Raw genomic sequence first — 16,880 nt, forward strand, 5'->3', positions numbered from 1 at the left:
ACTTGGCCTGTGAGCCGGTGGACTGCTTAGTCAGTGTCTCGTGTTCGGGCTAATGGACTGCCTCGTGCAGTGTCTTGTGTGTGTGACTGAGGGACTGCGTAGTGCAGTGTCTTGGGTGTGTGACTGAGGGACTGCGTAGTGCAGTGTATTGGGTGTGTGACTGAGGGACTGCGTAGTGCAGTGTCTTGGGTGTGTGACTGAGGGACTGCCTAGTGCAGTGTCTTGTGTTTGGGCTGATGGACTGCCTGGTGCAGTGTCTTGGGTTCGGCTGATGGACTGCCTGTGTCTTGTATTCGGGCTGATGGACTGCATACTCTTTCGGCCGATCTTGGGCCTTTTATGCAGCTGGCGATCGCACCTGAGACCCGGAAATAATTAATTCTTGCTGACTTAAGGTTATTGGATAATAATAATTGTGGGGTGTGGTTGACAATTTTTAGTGGGTCAGGGTGGTTTTGCTGATGCTGCATCCCGGAAGGTGCAGTTGGGAATTGGGTATTTGGTTTCAAAAAAATTAGTTTTTGCTAACTCTGCATCGCGGAAGTTGAGTGGTAAGTCGATAATTTTATGCTGGCTTGACTTATTGTGAAATAACGCAAATGATATTTCTTATGTAGGCCGTCGATTGCGCAATGTCCCAAGAGGTGGGGTGTTGTTGATCGAGAGTTCTTAATTAATTGTGCGCTATTTTATTTCCGGGGTGCTGACGCACCGATATTTGTGAGGAGAGACGTGGCCAGAGCCAGGGTGCGGTGTCCCTGCGGCTATCAGTTTGACTGTTGTTCCCGAGCTGTTTGTAACGAGATATGGCTAGAGCCATGGTTCGTTACAAAATCAAGCAAAAGTTTCACAGCGTTTTTCCGAAGCGATTTTCCGAGCCTTGGTCGCTTTTTCCAAGCTTTTAATGGTTAATTTAATATTCAAAAAATCAAAAACCATGAAAATAAGTCCATCCGTTCTCTAACACAACTTGGTTTTTATTTATATGGAAGATAGATAAAACTACTCGAAAAAATTTAACATTTTATTTACGCTTCGAACCAAGCCGACTTTTTCTGATAGATTTGTGGCTTTAAATGTTGGGCCAGCAACGTTTCAAACGGTAAAATATGATTTTCGGAGGGTTGGTCAACCAATTGTAGCTCAGGCATTTATAAATAGATTTTAATACACACCAAATAGAAAGGATCAGTATTTAATTTTTTCGACTTTGAGTTTTAAAGTCAAAATTACCGCACAAAAATCATCAATTTTGAATTTGAAAGCTTAATATTTTCCAGACGGTAAGCTAAAGCTACAAAGTATTGAGGTCAACTTTATAAATGCATTTATCGGCTTGTTAGAATGGCAAAGTTTATTACAAGGAGATGTAAGAAACCTGATTTTTGTGAAAAAGAGAAGTGCTAACTCTGCAAAAAGCATAAAAAAAAACAACTTTTTTAAATTCTTTAAAAAAAGTTCTTCCATAGAAACAAAAATATCATTAAGCATGTTTAAAAATCCAAATCTATCAAAAAAATTTTGGTTCGAAGCGGAAAAATGGTGTCCGTATACGGGTAATCTTAAATCATCACCAAATATGTTTATATTTTTTGTTCCCGCTCATACAAGTTTTTATTTATGTGCTCTTAATTTTGGAAATCTCAAGCTCATTCGTTAGTCCATACGCAACTCTTTGCGATTTGGGATAAACGGAGCATGGCTGATATATACTTTATGGATCTGAAAAGTCTTTGAGCAACAGGCAGAAAAAATCAGGATTTTTAATTTTTGGAGCCCCAGCTCTGTTAGACAAAGTATATCGAATTACCAATAACTTGTTGTTATTATCATTTCTCACATAACACGTGCAGAATAGAGTTTGTTCAGAGATCCCTGTAATAAGTAACACTTATACAAATCTTACCTTTAGTTGAATTGCACAGAGCAGCAAAACCACGAATATGTAAATCATTTTGATGTAAGACATAGCTAAATATGCTATAAAGAAATGGAAGAAAAAACATTATTATATCATTATTGCTTGTTACAAGTACGAAATTGCACAACGAATTAATATCCCTGCAGTTCTGGCTGTCACGGCATGAAAGTGTCATAGGAAAAATTGTTTCAGGCTCGACGTCGACAAAGGCAGCGACGTCGACGTCAGCATGAAATTTTGTCCAGCTTGAACTGCTACAGATCGAAGCGGACACATAAGAAAGAGAAGCATATATCCATAGATTTCCCTCTCCCTCATATTTTTAGTTTTCTCTACCTGCATTCGACCCTAACTCTTCTACACTCGCTCCGTTTCGTCTCCTCAAAGGGATGATGGGAGAAAAACCGATTAATTGGTGCCATCTTTTGTTGCGAGCGCCTATGATTTTGTTGTTGTTGTGCGTCTATTTAGATTTTTAGTCCTTTTAAAAATAGTTTTCCAGTTTCTTTAAAGTCAGGTAAGTGGATTCAGTGATTACGGTGTGCGTAGTTAGTTAAATTAAATTGTTACATGGGTTTCGCTAAAAAAAATATGTCTAGATTCTAGAACATTATAGCCTCGTGGTTAACCGAGCGTGTCGCTGCGTGTGTTTTTTTTTTTTGCTCGAGGAAACCCATGTAACTGTAAATACTGGATTTTTAATTTTAAAAAATATATATGCAATTTGACTTATTTATTTACAGATCAAAAAAGTTCGGAAGTTGATGGAGAAGCCCCCATTGTCTAGGTGCCTCAAAAGTGTGCTGGACGAAACAGTAGTCCAGGAGTACAACCTAAACCTAAACGGGACTTGCGGCAAAAAAATGTTCAAAATGCCCCGCCGGACTATTTCATTTCAGGAGCATTGGTGCTTATTAACCCGATCAAGTCGGTTAAGGGGGGCCCTACAGATAACTAAAAATATTTAAATCAACAAAAAATCTAGAACATCGGTGTAAAATAAATATATTACTTTATTTACTTTTATTTGAAAATCATTTTTGGGTGTTTTTTTATATGAAATTATCCGTGAAATTCCTTTTAATTTCATGAGAAGTTTCCCAGGTGATTTCATACAGGACATTTTCGGAAGTGTCCCGAATGATTTCACTCGTGGCAGGTCGCGAGTGAAATCACTCGTGGCATGTTTCGAGTGATTTCACTCATGGCTTATACGTATAAGCCACCGGTGAAATCACTAGAAAATTCAGTGAAAATTTCATATGAAGTTTCACGAGTGACAAAAGCGGACATGCCCATACAAATTTCATCTTGAGTTTCACCAGTGAGTCACCAGTGGCTTAGGACATGTTTTGTGTCGGCGCTTAATATACATACGATCGTGGAAAAGTAACGAAAGAAAACAGTTCGGTCAGCGTTTTTGGTCCTCGCTCTTTTGTCTGTTCGTAATACACACACGAAACACAGAATTCGGAACAGAAGAAGGAAAGAAAACAGTTCGGTCGACGTCGTTGTTGTTGGTACTCGTTGTGTCGGTTCGCAAGAAGAAAGAAAAGAACAGCTCGGTCGCGTCGCTCGCAATACACATACAAACGTAAAACAAAAAGGAAAATGCCGAGAACCAGACGTACGCCGTCGAAAAAAATCAACGAAGTGGAAGCAATAATCGAAAAGCAGAATCTGCTGCTGCTGGATGAAAATTTTTCCGAGACGGAGCAAGATCGCGAAACCGGGTTGATCCCAGAAGAAAACAAGGTAGCAATGGCTGATGGAAGCGTGGCAAACCTCGACGCCAGGGTGCAACAAATGATGCAACTGTTAACCCTGAAAATAGAGGTAGATGAACGCAGGGATAAGCAAGTGAAAATATCTGAGAGAAATTTCGAGAAAATTATGAGCAACTTCGATGGATACTTTATCCTTGTGCAATATTGGTTCGACATATTCGAGAATAATGCGGAGGCTTACGAGCTGTCGGATAAACAAAAATATGTTCAGGCCCGAGGCAAGATGTGTGGCGCGGCTAAGCTTTTTTTGGAATCCGAGTGCGTGTCTTATTTTGACGATCTGAAAGACAGATTAATAAGCGAATTCGAAACGAGTACAAATAGTGCCGATATTCACCAAATGTTGAGAAATCGTAAAATGCTGAAGTCGGAGACATTCCATGAGTATATGCTAAGCATGAAAAAGTTGGCAAGCGTCGGCACTGTTGAAGAGGAAGCAGTATTGCGCTATATCGTAGACGGGTTGCAAATAAAAAACGAGTTTAAAATCGCGATGCATCGGATGAGTATGCCATTTACGAGCAAGGTTCAAGGAAAACCCAGCGATGACAAGAGCACAGTGGTGTACCAAAGCAAAGCGACGGTGTCTGAAGGCAGAAAGAATACTGTTTCAATTGCGGTTCTCCGGATCACAAACGAATGTCGTGTATAGCTGATACCAAATGCTTCCGCTGCAACGAGTACGGACATATTTCCCGTAACTGTCCGAAGAAAGATGGAAGGGTGAATCTAATTATGGATCGCAGTCGCTGTAAGACAATACTCGTAATCGAATGTGAAGTGGAGTGCCTGGTTGACACTGGGTCGGACGTGACCTTGGTGAGAGAATGGGTATTCAAAAATTTGAACGGTGTGCAGATGCTGGAAAGTGCAACAACCTTGCGTGGCCTGGGAAACCAGAATACAAAGCCAATTGGATTTTTTAAGGCGAAATAGAAGTGGATCAGCTGCGAAGTTTTTGGTGGTTCCAAACAATGCGATGGAATGTAATGGAATTTTGGGCTACGATTTCATTAAGAAGTTCACACTTATGGCCGATTTAAACGGAGTCTCTTTTCTGAGCCTGGAACAGCAGAAAAAGTCGGAAGAAGAGTATAAAATGGTTTATAATGTCATCGAAACTCCAGGTAATTTTGATGCTCCACCCCAATATCAGAAGTACATCGAGCAGCTAGTGGAAAGCAGTAATAAGTCAGCCGAAGTACCCATAATATGTCCAATAGAGCTGAAGATCCTTCCAGATGGAGTTATAAAACCGTTTAGCCAATCGCCAAGCCGTTTGTCTGGAGATGAAACAGCAGCTGTAAAGAAGCAGATTGATGAGTGGCTCGATCGAAGTATTGTGCGCAAATCGACGTCTCACGTAGCGAGCAGAATCGTAATAGTCAAGAAAAAAGATCACACGTTGAGAGTCTGCGTTGACTATCAGAAACTGAATAGCATGGTATTGAAAGATCGCTTTCCCGTGCCGATGATGGACGACGTTCTGGAAAAACTCAAAGCAGCAAAGTTTTTCAGCATTATGGACTTGGAATATGGGTTTTTCCATGTGCCTGTGGAAGAGAATAGCAGAGCTTACACTGCGTTTATTAGTCGTGAAGGCGCCGTTCGGATTTACAAACTCTCCAGCAGCTTTCATACGGTTTGTAAATCACATATTCCAGCCGCTTATCAATGAAGACTTTGTGCAGCTGTACATGGATGACATAATTATTTATGCCAACGACGTCGAAGAATGCATGACCAAAACAAAGAAAGTTTTAGAGAAAGCAGATTAAGTGGAAAAAATGTAGTTTTCTGCAGCGGCGTATTAAATTCTTGGGACACATTATCGAAAATGGTCAAATCTGGCCAGGAGAAGAGATGTGTTCTGCTGTAAATCGCTTTGATATGCCGAAAAACGTCAAGGCCATCCAAGCATTCCTAGGGCTTACAGGATTTTTTCGCAAGTTTGTACCACAATATGCGCAGGTAGCACGTCCGCTTACAAATCTCTTAAAAAAAGACGATTTTAAAATTTGACCAGAGGAAGAACAGCCGATCAAACAGTTGAAATCCTTTCTTGTAACGGAGCCTGTTTTGCGAATTTACATAAGGGATGCGCCAACCGAGCTTCACACTGACGCGTCCAAAGATGGCTACGGCGCAGTTCTATTGCAGTTGTTCGATGGTAAGCTTCACCCGGTTTATTTCTGGAGCAAGAAGACGACGCAAGCTGAATCTAAGCAACATAGTTACATACTCGAGGTCAAATCTGCATATCTGGCATTAAAAAAGTTGAGACATTATTTGCTGGGAATAAGGTTTAAGCTGGTCACGGATTTTATCGCGTTTAAGCAGACGACGAGTAAGCTTCACATACCAACAGAAGTGGCGCAATGGTTGCTCCATTTGCAGGACTTTGACTTCGAAATGGAACATCGAGCGGCAGACAAAATTAAGCATGTGGACTCTCTAAGTCGTTATCCTCATATCTACGTCGTTACATCAGAGATGTCATCACGTTTAAAGAAGGCACAGCAGAGCGACGATGGGATAAAAGCAATTGTTAGAGTTCTACAAAACGGTGCATATGAAAACTACAAGCTGAAAGGTGGACTTCTTTATAAAGAAGTTGTCGGACACGAGCTACTGGTAGTACCGAAACAGATGGAGCGCGAGGTGATCAAGACTGCACACGACACTGGTCACTTCGCAACGACAAAGACGATGCACAGTATTCAGCAGCAGTTTTACATCCCCCACTTAGAGGGGAAGGTAAATAATTTCATATCTAACTGTATAAGTTGTATTATTCACGACAGAGGCGTTGCATTCACGGCCAACGCGTTTACTGAGTTCCTCAGCGCTAACATGATAGAGCATGTCTGGTCAACAACTGGTGTTGCCAGAGGTAATGGTCAAGTTGAAAGGGTTAACCGCTCAATCCTTTCGATCATAGCTAAGCTGTCATCAGAGGAACCGTCAAACTGGTTCAAGTATGTACCTTCTGTGCAAAAAGCGATTAACTCTCACATTCATATGTCGACGAAAGTATCACCATTCGAAATCATGTTCGGCATCAAGATGAATAGCAAAGAAGAAGACCGACTAATGGAACTACTGAATCAGGAGCTGGTAGAGAAGTTTAACGACGATCGTCTTAGTTTGTGAACTGAAGTCAGGCAGAATATACAGCAAGCACAGAAGACCTACAAGGCCAATTTTGACAAGAAAGACGTGTCGAGCATGGCTATAGATTGGGCGATCTCGTCGCTGTAAAGCCTATTTGTCGAAAGCTGGCGTGTTCATACCTTGGTCCGTATGGACAATCGGAGGACCAAACGTGACAGCGACTAGCTGTGACAATCCCAAGCTGTGGAAGTTTGTCGAGAAAAACGAGGAGCTGTTGTCATCCGATACGGATGACGAATGTCTGGATGGCCGAATGTAAGAAGGCTGGGTCGCGCACACAATTGCATACCTCCCCGAGAGAGCTGAGAGAGCAAAGAGGAGATCGCGAGAACGTCAGCCGACGCCGCTCAGAGGCCTCTCGCCATTCCGTTGTCAGTCGTCGTTTTCGTCAGTCGTAAATAATATCAGTCGTTCTTTAAATCAGTTTTCATTCGCTTTAAAACATATCTTAGCAAAGCTGTATTCATTACTTATACAGTTGCGGCAGAAATAATAGCACTGTTTGGTACAACAGTCTTTATTGTTTCAAAGCCTGATCTCTAACCAACATATTTTGCCCTTGACTATAATATCAATTAGGTTTACATGTCTCCTCTCTGATAGAAGTGTGCTTACTCTCAAATTCCTAACGGTTCTTATTACTAAAGACCATTTTCCAAAAATGGGTCAAAAATTTTATTTCAGAAGGAGACACCTATCTTAAGGTGAAGCAAATTGTTGGTTGATCAGCTAAAGTGACTCGCAATGCTTTAAAACATGCAACCAACAAAAAACACATGTAATAAAAGCCGCGATACCGCCATTTCCGGTCAAACTACTGCTTGATGAGAGCAAGAAGGACCCTTATAAATCGTCCACAGAGCTAAAAAAGGATCTTAAAAAATCGCCAAAGATGAGCAAAGTTAGTTTTTGCATATAAGAACATAAATTAAGTGCCAAAAGTCCGAGGAAAAATCCACTTTAGAAAGATAGCCATGGGGCAAAGTGAGTGCAGTATGCAAATAGCACTGGAGTTGTCCCAAAGAAACATCATGTGGTCCGAAGAAAGTCAAATTGTTTTTTTTTTTTGAAAAGGCTTTCAATCTTAGATGCACACCTATGCAGATAAAAACCCCTGGCTAATATATAAAACCATTAAACACTCAGGGTAAGTATCATGCATGGCATGCTTGTCGTATTATTGGGTGGTCCAATACATCGCCAAATAGTGTGGATCAACATGTCTGTAACGAACCATGGTTCTACCATGGTTGCAACAACCCACGGGCAGCGAACTAAGATAACAGAACAGAAGAACCATGGCTCTAGCCACGGTTCTTCACTAATATTGTGGGTCAGCACCCAGGAAATAAAAATACTTCTATGCAAACCATAAAATTAAGAACTCTCGATCCGCGAAAACCACAGCACAAAATTCTCGGTCACCCACTTCTTGGCAATATTTCGCAACCACTCGGCCTCGAGTGGGTCAGCCCCCAGGAAAAAAAAAAATATTTCTATGCAACGCTCACCATAAAATTAAGAACTCTCGATCAGCGAAAACCACAGCACAAAATTCTCGGTCCCCCACTTCTTGGCGATATTTCGCAACCACTCGGCCTCAAAACATCGACCCAAATTCAGATATCACCTTCGCGATGCTGAGGTAGCAAAAACCCAATTCTCAACTGCAGCCTGCACCTACTGCGATGCAGCCTCAGCTAAAAACACTCTCATCAAAACACACTGACCCCCTAAGCAATTGTCAACGAAGCACCAAGCTTCGACCTAGTTACCACACCCTACAATTATTATTACCCACAGGACGCTGCACTAGGCGGTCCCTCAGCCCAAACACAAGACACTGCACAACGCAGTCCACCAGCGCACCATTCAACCACGAGTTGAAGCAGCAGAATTTAAGTGAATGAGGAAAGTGAATGAAAAGAAACCAGAATTCTAAATAAAAACCAAGAACAATCCAACAAAACCGTCGGCTCATCATTTCTCGCTGCCTACTACATTCTTTTACGAGCCAGCCCGACACCTGAAGTCACCTACAAACTACAAATTGTCTTGTAGCGGACCCTGGACAGACTGATGCTTACCTCAGCCTGAAATAGGACCTCACAAGTGGCGCCCGAGCAGGGACTTTTTGGTGACTTTAAGGAGACTAACACCTTAATACGGAGCTTTGTGGAGTAAAGACCCACGGCCACTGAAAGAGACTAGGCTAGCAAGGATCAATAACCGTCAAGCACAAAACGCAAAATCCGGTCGCAAGCAGAAATACCACCAACAACACGTAAGTCAGTGCTACTAACCACAGAAACACACCATGGAAGCCCACGGAGCCGGTCAACCCGACGAATTTTGCCCGGAGGGACACCATACCAATCCAGGAGTCACCACCGGCTGGATCTACAAACTCCGGCGGGATGAGCTGGAAGTCCTGGCCGAGGAATTCGGATTCGGAAACGACGGAACAGTCGAGGAACGAAGAAAGAGATTCGCCGCACTAGTCGCCGGAACACTCTCGCAGGATGCCTGGGTTCGACTGGCCGACCTCGAACGGCAATACGCCCGACCAGCGGGACGCTCCAAGTCGCCCATGCCCACCACTCCTGGGCCGTCTGACCAGCGGAAAACCGACCCAAAAGCCGGGTTACAAGTCCCCACAGCGGCCGAATACAGCACACCCTGCCGACCACGCATCGTAGCGCCAGCCGATCTGCCCAGACCTCCAGTTACGGAGACCAGCCACTCGCCCACACAGAGGATCGTGCCAGCCATGGACTCTTCCACCGCCCACATCGCGGAACAGATTCGGAAATGGGGGATCAGGTTCGACGGACAGGACGATCCACTCGCGTTTCTGGAACTACTCGAGGAACGTGCTCTCTCATATGGGGTGGACGCGAATCAGCTGCCCCGGGCCATGACAGAGCTTCTCACCGATCGGGCCAGTCGCTGGTACCGCACCAGCCAACTACAAGGCAGCTCATGGGCATATTTCCGCCAAGAATTCTTGACTTTCTTCTTGCCGCCACGGTATTTTGAACAATTGGAAGACCAGATCCGAGCCCGCAAGCAAGCGGTAGGAGAATTGTTCAAGGATTACCTCATCGAGATACGTCTACTCATGCACCACGCCAGGTACGACGGAGCCAAGGAACTGAACAGGATCTACGATAACGCCCTGCCAGCATACCAGATGTACGTGCGGCGACACGAACTACAAAGCTTAGCACAGCTCACAATGTTGGCCACCGAGTTCGAGAGCATCCAAGAGCGGACCATCCCGACCACTTTCGCACCCCCGCGTAACACTCCAAGATACGCAAGGCCGGCTTCAGAGCCGAGGAATTGCGACTCGCACCAGACGCCATTTCTGAGTCCCCATTGGGAATCGACAGACACACCAGGGAGACCACCAGCTCATCCAAACAGTACGGCGAATCCCGACGAAGCCCGTCACATGATAACGACCCCCATCACCAACCCACGCGCAGCCTGTCGCCGGTGTGGTGGAGCGGGGCATGCGGCATACGACTGCCATAATCCCTCCATTCTATTCTGCTGGGAATGTGGCAAACGCGGCACACGGACCTAAATTGCTGCCGCCAAAACACGTCGGGAAAGTACATGCGTCCCCAACTGACACGGGATCAGCCGGGAACGACGCCTCCTTCAACCCGCGACTAAATAACTCTCTACACGTAAGCAACGGCCGGATAGTGGCGATGGTGACCATAGGACGACACGCAACGGAAGCCACAATCGACACCGGGGCATCCAGAAGCTTCATCAGCGCAAACCTCGCCCGACAACTAGACAACAACACCAACCTGCAAGATGCATGCGTCCGCATACGCCTGGCCGATGGCTCAGTCAGAGAGATCTCACAAGTTCTACTGGCGCACATCAAGCTGGATCAAGGAGAGGTTCAAATCCCGCTCCTGGTCCTGCCAAACATGTTGGGACAAGTTATTGTCGGCATGGACTTCCTAGGTGCCACCGAAACGACGATCCAATGCGGTTCCACGCTGCTACAGCTACGAGACCGTCACACCATGCCCACTGAACCCGTGCTTACTACCATCCACGTACAAGACGCCGAACCCCGATACCAGAAACCCCAACAAATCGCAACGAACCTACGTCCACGACCTACCACAACGCACACGGCACCCAATAACGCAACGCAGCACTTGACACCCAAACCAATCGCAATGAATACGAAACGCCGGCCCACAACGGAGAACACGAATCCGAGGCCAACACAAGCCAACCACAACCAAGCAATCGGGAAAACGAGTCCCACGGTCACTACGGAGCAACCGCGTCCTAGGCCAACCACAGGGGACACACACCCCAAACAAACCACGAGGATCTCACCCACGAGACAACACACACTTGAACCCGGCGCTCGACACAGGAAGCCCAGGTCCAAGACAAGCAACAGAGCAAGCACGCACAGAAACCACATCGGAAGCAGGGAACGCACGGACACCCTCAAAACCGACCGCCAGCAGCGAAAAAGGACAACGGCCACCACCATCCGACAGCCCAGCCACACGGGAAACAGCCACGCTAACCCCACGCTGGACGGGGCCCATAATCGAACTGATCTCCACAGAGCCCCTCAACGAGGGCCCGGAAACCAGCACGATGCCCCCACGATGCCCAGACAGCCGTCCTGTCCGACCCACGGCCGACGCCACACCGATCCTCGCCAACACCGAGCCATGCCTAGAGCCTTGTCCGAGATCTTCGTCGCCCACACAAGTCGTTGCTGCGATACCAGAGGGGTCATCGCGACGCACCTGTTCACGTACCAGTCTGGCTGTAGTATAACACGAGTACTACAGCCGGCGTACCAAAACATCATACCCATGGCCGACGGAAGTAGAGAAGCAACAGCTTTCACCGTACCGGGCCGGGGCCTCTACCAATGGAAGGTTATGCCCTTCGGACTGCACTCGGCACCGGCAACATTTCAGCGGGCTCTCGACACCGTGATTGGTACAGACATGGAGCCATATGCATTCGCGTACCTAGATGACATTGTCATCGTGGGGCGAGATTTCAACGAGCATCTGCGCAACTTGGAAGTGGTTTTGTCCCGACTCCGGAAGGCGAACCTAAGGATAAATGCGGAAAAATGCGCGTTCTTTCAAACCCACATCAGGTATCTCGGCCATATGATCAGCAATGAGGGAATCCACACCGACCCGACAAAATTGCCGCCGTCAAAGAACTCCGACCGCCCACCAACCTAAAAGAGCTTCGTCAATGCATCGGGATGGCGTCCTGGTACCGAAGATTTGTACCAAACTTCGCGACGGTCGTCCAACCGATGTCTCGCCTATCAAGAAGGACCAACCATGGGTATGGACCGAAGACCAGCAAGCTGCTTTCGACCGACTAAAAGAACTCCTCACGACCGCGCCAGTTCTTGCTTGCCCCGATTTTACCGTGAAATTCTCGCTGCAAACAGACGCGAGTAACCTCGGCGTGGGCGCAGTCCTTACGCAGGAAATCGAGGGCAACGAGCGAGTTATCGCATACGTCAGCCGACGACTCAACGTGGCAGAGGAAAACTACTCCGCGACCGACAAAAAATGCCTGGCAGTCATCTGGTCCATCCGGAAACTCCGGTGTTACCTCGAGGGATATCGGTTCGACGTGATCACCGACCATCTCGCCCTCAAATGGCTGAACACACTGGAAAGCCCCTACGGTAGAATAGCAAGGTGGGCACTGGAACTCCAACAATACCAGTATGACGTACATTACCGGGCAGGTAAGCAGAACGTAGTGGCAGATGCACTATCCCGCCAACCCCGGGGAACCGTCGCACGGATCGAGGAAGTAAAGGTAGCCTGCCCCTGGCTCAAACGCCGGATACAACAAGTTCAGGACGAACCCGAGAAATACCCCGATTACACTCACGAGAACGGGGAGTTATATCGACACCTGGGCCGCAGCACCGAGGACACTGAGGACACATCATGGAAACTTTGCGTACCAAAGGATCGTCGCGCAAGAGTCCTCCAAGAATGCCACGACCAACCCACGGCCGGCCATCTAGGAATCCGTAAGACCATAACCCGAGTCTGTCAACGGTACTATTGGCCAGGACTTTACCGGGAAGTAAGGAAATACGTCCGCAGCTGCACCAGCTGCCAGAAGTTTAAAGCCCAGCAACGCAAGCCGGTAGGTCAGATGCTCACTCGGAAAGCAGAGGAATCATTTGCAACACTATGTGCCGACTTCGTTCGACCACTACCCCGATCCAAGAAAGGGAACACCATGCTGCTCGTATTCCACGACACCTTCACCAAATGGGTAGAACTGGTGCCGCTCAGGAAAGCCACCGCCGCCACCTTGGAGCTAGCTTTCCGTGAGCGGATACTCAGCCACTACGGCGTCCCGAAACAATTCGTGTGTGACAACGGTACCCAATTTACGAGCCGGTCGTTCCAGACTTTTTTGCAAACGGCAGGGATAGAATTGCAACACACCGCCCCGTACTGTCCTCAGGAAAACCCCACGGAACGAGCAAACAGAACGGTCAAAACCATGATTTCTCAGTTTGTGGGAGAGCACCAGAATACTTGGGACGAGCTAATCCCAGAAATCTCACTCGCCGTGAACTCCAGTGTCTCGGAGACAACCGGATTTAGCCCAGCCTTCCTACTATACGGGAGAGAGCCACGCTTACCTGGAGCCCTGTATGATGAAGTTACACCTGGCACAGGAAGCCCGCCAGACAACGCGCTCCAGAAAACAGCGCGAATCAAGGATGTATTCGCGATAGTGAAAAATAACATCCAGCGAGCCAGCCACGAGCAGGAAAGACACTATAATCTCCGTCGAAGACAATGGCACCCCACGGTGCGCACATTGGTACTGATGCGACAACATCATCTGTCCAACGCCGTTGACGGCTTCGCTGCAAAACTGGCCCCGAAATATGACGGGCCCTACAAAGTTCGGGGATTTAGGTCAGCCAACATCATAAAAATACAACACCTCAGCACCCGGAAGCAGAAAATCGCTAACATCAATGATCTGAAAGAATACCACGAACACGACGCGGGAGAAACTGCGAACGAAGCAGACACCACGGCTGACCTAGAAACAAAAACCCGCACATCGAGCCACACCGACCCCTAAAATGCAAGCTCCGCACGCCACGCGCGGACAAACCATCCCGGAAGAAAAATGACCTAAAACCCACCGCGCAAGATACACTATATATAGCTGGACCATAACGATAGCCAAACAACACATCATAGCTAACCACCGACGCACCGGTCAACAAGCTGAACGCCCCACCAAGTATTCACCCAAAGAGCTAACACCACGATGTCACCACTCCTGATAGTCCTCATCCTCACCGCCACCACACAGGCCACGATAAAGGTTAACAACTACACCCACGCCAACTATGTGCCCATGGTGGACGGAGACGCCGTCCTGTGGGAGAAAAATGGATACCTTCACCATATAACCAACGTAACCTCCTACGAGGCATATTTGGCGCAGGCGGAGGAGTCTGCCGCATTATTCCCTGGGAGCAGAATCGCCACCATCCTGGCTGTCGTCCTGGAGCACGTCAGGACCCTCGTGGGAACGTTAAAAACCCACCACCGACGAGCCAGGAGTCTCAACATCCTCGGAAGCGCGCTAAAGGTCGTCGCCGGAACCCCGGACTTTGACGACTGGGAGCAAATTCGGTTCAAGCAGGGCCAGCTGATCGAATCCGAGGCGGAGCAACGGACGGTCAATTCCAAGGTGCAGAACCGTCTCAACGAGCTGACTGGCTACATGAACAGCCTGGTAAAAGGAGAGGACACCGAACGACTACAGCTGACGGAGGCGATACTGGCAAAGAACCGCGTCATCCTCAACGACCTACAGAACCTGATTCTGGGTCTGACACTGGCCAAAATGAACGTCATCAGCCCGACGCTACTGGACGGAGCCGACCTCCGAGAATTTGAGGAACAACAACTGACAGATATCAGGCTGGTCGAGCTACTGGGAGTCTCCAGCATTAGCGTATTCCAGAGCCCGGATTTGTTAACTTTCCTCATCAAATTTCCCCAACCTAAACGGATCTGCCGGAGGATGACGATCTTCCCCGTGCAACACCAGCACAAGATCTTGGATTTCAACAAAGGGAACGCCGTAGCAGAATGCGGAAGCCAAGTCGTCAGCTTGGGGACATGCGAAACCACCATCGGCGTCACGTTCTGCAAAGAACGACGGGAACCCACCTGCGCCCAACAGCTAGTGGCCGGAACAACCGCCCACTGCACCACCTTACCCGGGCACCTGGACGCGATCACCGTCGTGGATCATGGCACGCTCATCATCAATGACGCCTTCGTGACCATGGGGAACACAGCAGGCGAAATACAAACCATCTCCGGCACATACCTCGTGGCCTACACCAGCCGAGTCTCTCTCAACGGGACATGGTATGTGAACCCCCTGGGGGAATCCCAGAAGAAGCATATGGTGCTTACGCCGGCGATTCTACAACAGAGCTACCAACAACGACGCAACGGATTGTGAAGCAGCGGCACCAGAACCATCCACCCACAACCCATCTACAACCACCACCGGCCCCGAGGTAACGCTGACGAGGCAACCACAACAGGCAAAAATTTGCCACACGTTGCCAAACCGACCCAACACTGGAAGCCCCGCTGGCCCGGCGCATCGGCCCACCCGGGACGACTAAGGAACGCCGACTCCACCGAAAAGAAAAAGAGCTGACCACGACCTCTGCCCACGGCGCTAACATACCCAGCCGTGGACCCGAGGTATCGTCAGTAAGCGCCGAGCGCACAACGAACAGAAGACACCACCACCCCAACCAGATACAACATGAACTCGACAACCATCATTTTTATATCCGACGACGAATCTTGCGACTCCACACCAGGAGCAAAGACCTGGAGCGACGCCGAAACAGCGTCCGCTCAGGACACTGGAATATCCGACAGCGAGTCCTGCGACTCCACATCAGGAGCAAGGACCGGGAGCGACGCCGAAACAGCGTCCGCTCAGGACACGGATCAAGAGGAAGACGCAACGCAACGCCCATCACGCTTCACGCGGGCCAACCTATGGTCGCCAACGCCACGGACACCGTCGCCACCAACACCCTCATACTCACCGCAGCCGTGGGGTCCCTTCGGAGAAGCGCCCCCCACCAGTGAGGACGAAGACTCCACCCCGTCAAGCCAACCATCGACCCACTATCGGCGTGACCCCCGATACAACCACGGGGTCTATCAGGACTTTAACTCTGAAGAGGAACCCTCCCCAGAAGAGGGGGAGGAATCACCCACAGAGAAGGAGGAGGAAGCCTCGTCAGAAGGAGAAACCGTCTTCATCCACCAACTGGTCATGGACACCCAGACCACCAGCTACGTCCATACCCCATGGGTGGTCCGGACTACGGTGACCCACACGCGGGTCGTCGATAGCAGAAGAACGGTCAACAGGGAGGCAGCCGACGACGGAAACTTCGCCTCTAAGCGCCCCCGTCGCCACTAACACTCACCCGGAAGAAAGGGGGGGGGGGGGTGTAACGCAGTCCACCAGCGCACCATTCAACCACGAGTTGAAGCAGCAGAATTTAAGTGAATGAGGAAAGTGAATGAAAAGAAACCAGAATTCTAAATAAAAACCAAGAACAATCCAACAAAACCGTCGGCTCATCATTTCTCGCTGCCTACTACATTCTTTTACGAGCCAGCCCGACACCTGAAGTCACCTACAAACTACAAATTGTCTTGTAGCGGACCCTGGACAGACTGATGCTTACCTCAGCCTGAAATAGGACCTCACAAGTGGCGCCCGAGCAGGGACTTTTTGGTGACTTTAAGGAGACTAACACCTTAATACGGAGCTTTGTGGAGTAAAGACCCACGGCCACTGAAAGAGACTAGGCTAGCAAGGATCAATAACCGTCAAGCACAAAACGCAAAATCCGG

At 48.1% G+C, this 16,880-nt stretch overlaps 1 protein-coding gene across 3 annotated transcripts in view; it reads right to left on the minus strand.

Moving 5' to 3' along the window:
* The window catches only part of LOC111076699 (leucyl-cystinyl aminopeptidase), a 227,761-nt gene that overhangs the window by 177,944 nt on the left and 32,937 nt on the right, over positions 1-16,880 (minus strand). For all 3 annotated transcript variants that reach the window (XM_041593718.1, XM_041593719.1, XM_041593720.1), the window contains exon 2: positions 1,907-1,980. In XM_041593718.1, the coding sequence (XP_041449652.1) occupies positions 1,907-1,969 (63 nt within the window). In that variant the 5' untranslated portion in view covers positions 1,970-1,980. The remainder of the gene's footprint in view (positions 1-1,906; positions 1,981-16,880) is intronic.

This window comes from Drosophila obscura, unplaced genomic scaffold (assembly GCF_018151105.1).
Source record: "Drosophila obscura isolate BZ-5 IFL unplaced genomic scaffold, ASM1815110v1 contig_198, whole genome shotgun sequence".
Classification (NCBI taxonomy): domain Eukaryota; kingdom Metazoa; phylum Arthropoda; class Insecta; order Diptera; family Drosophilidae; genus Drosophila; species Drosophila obscura.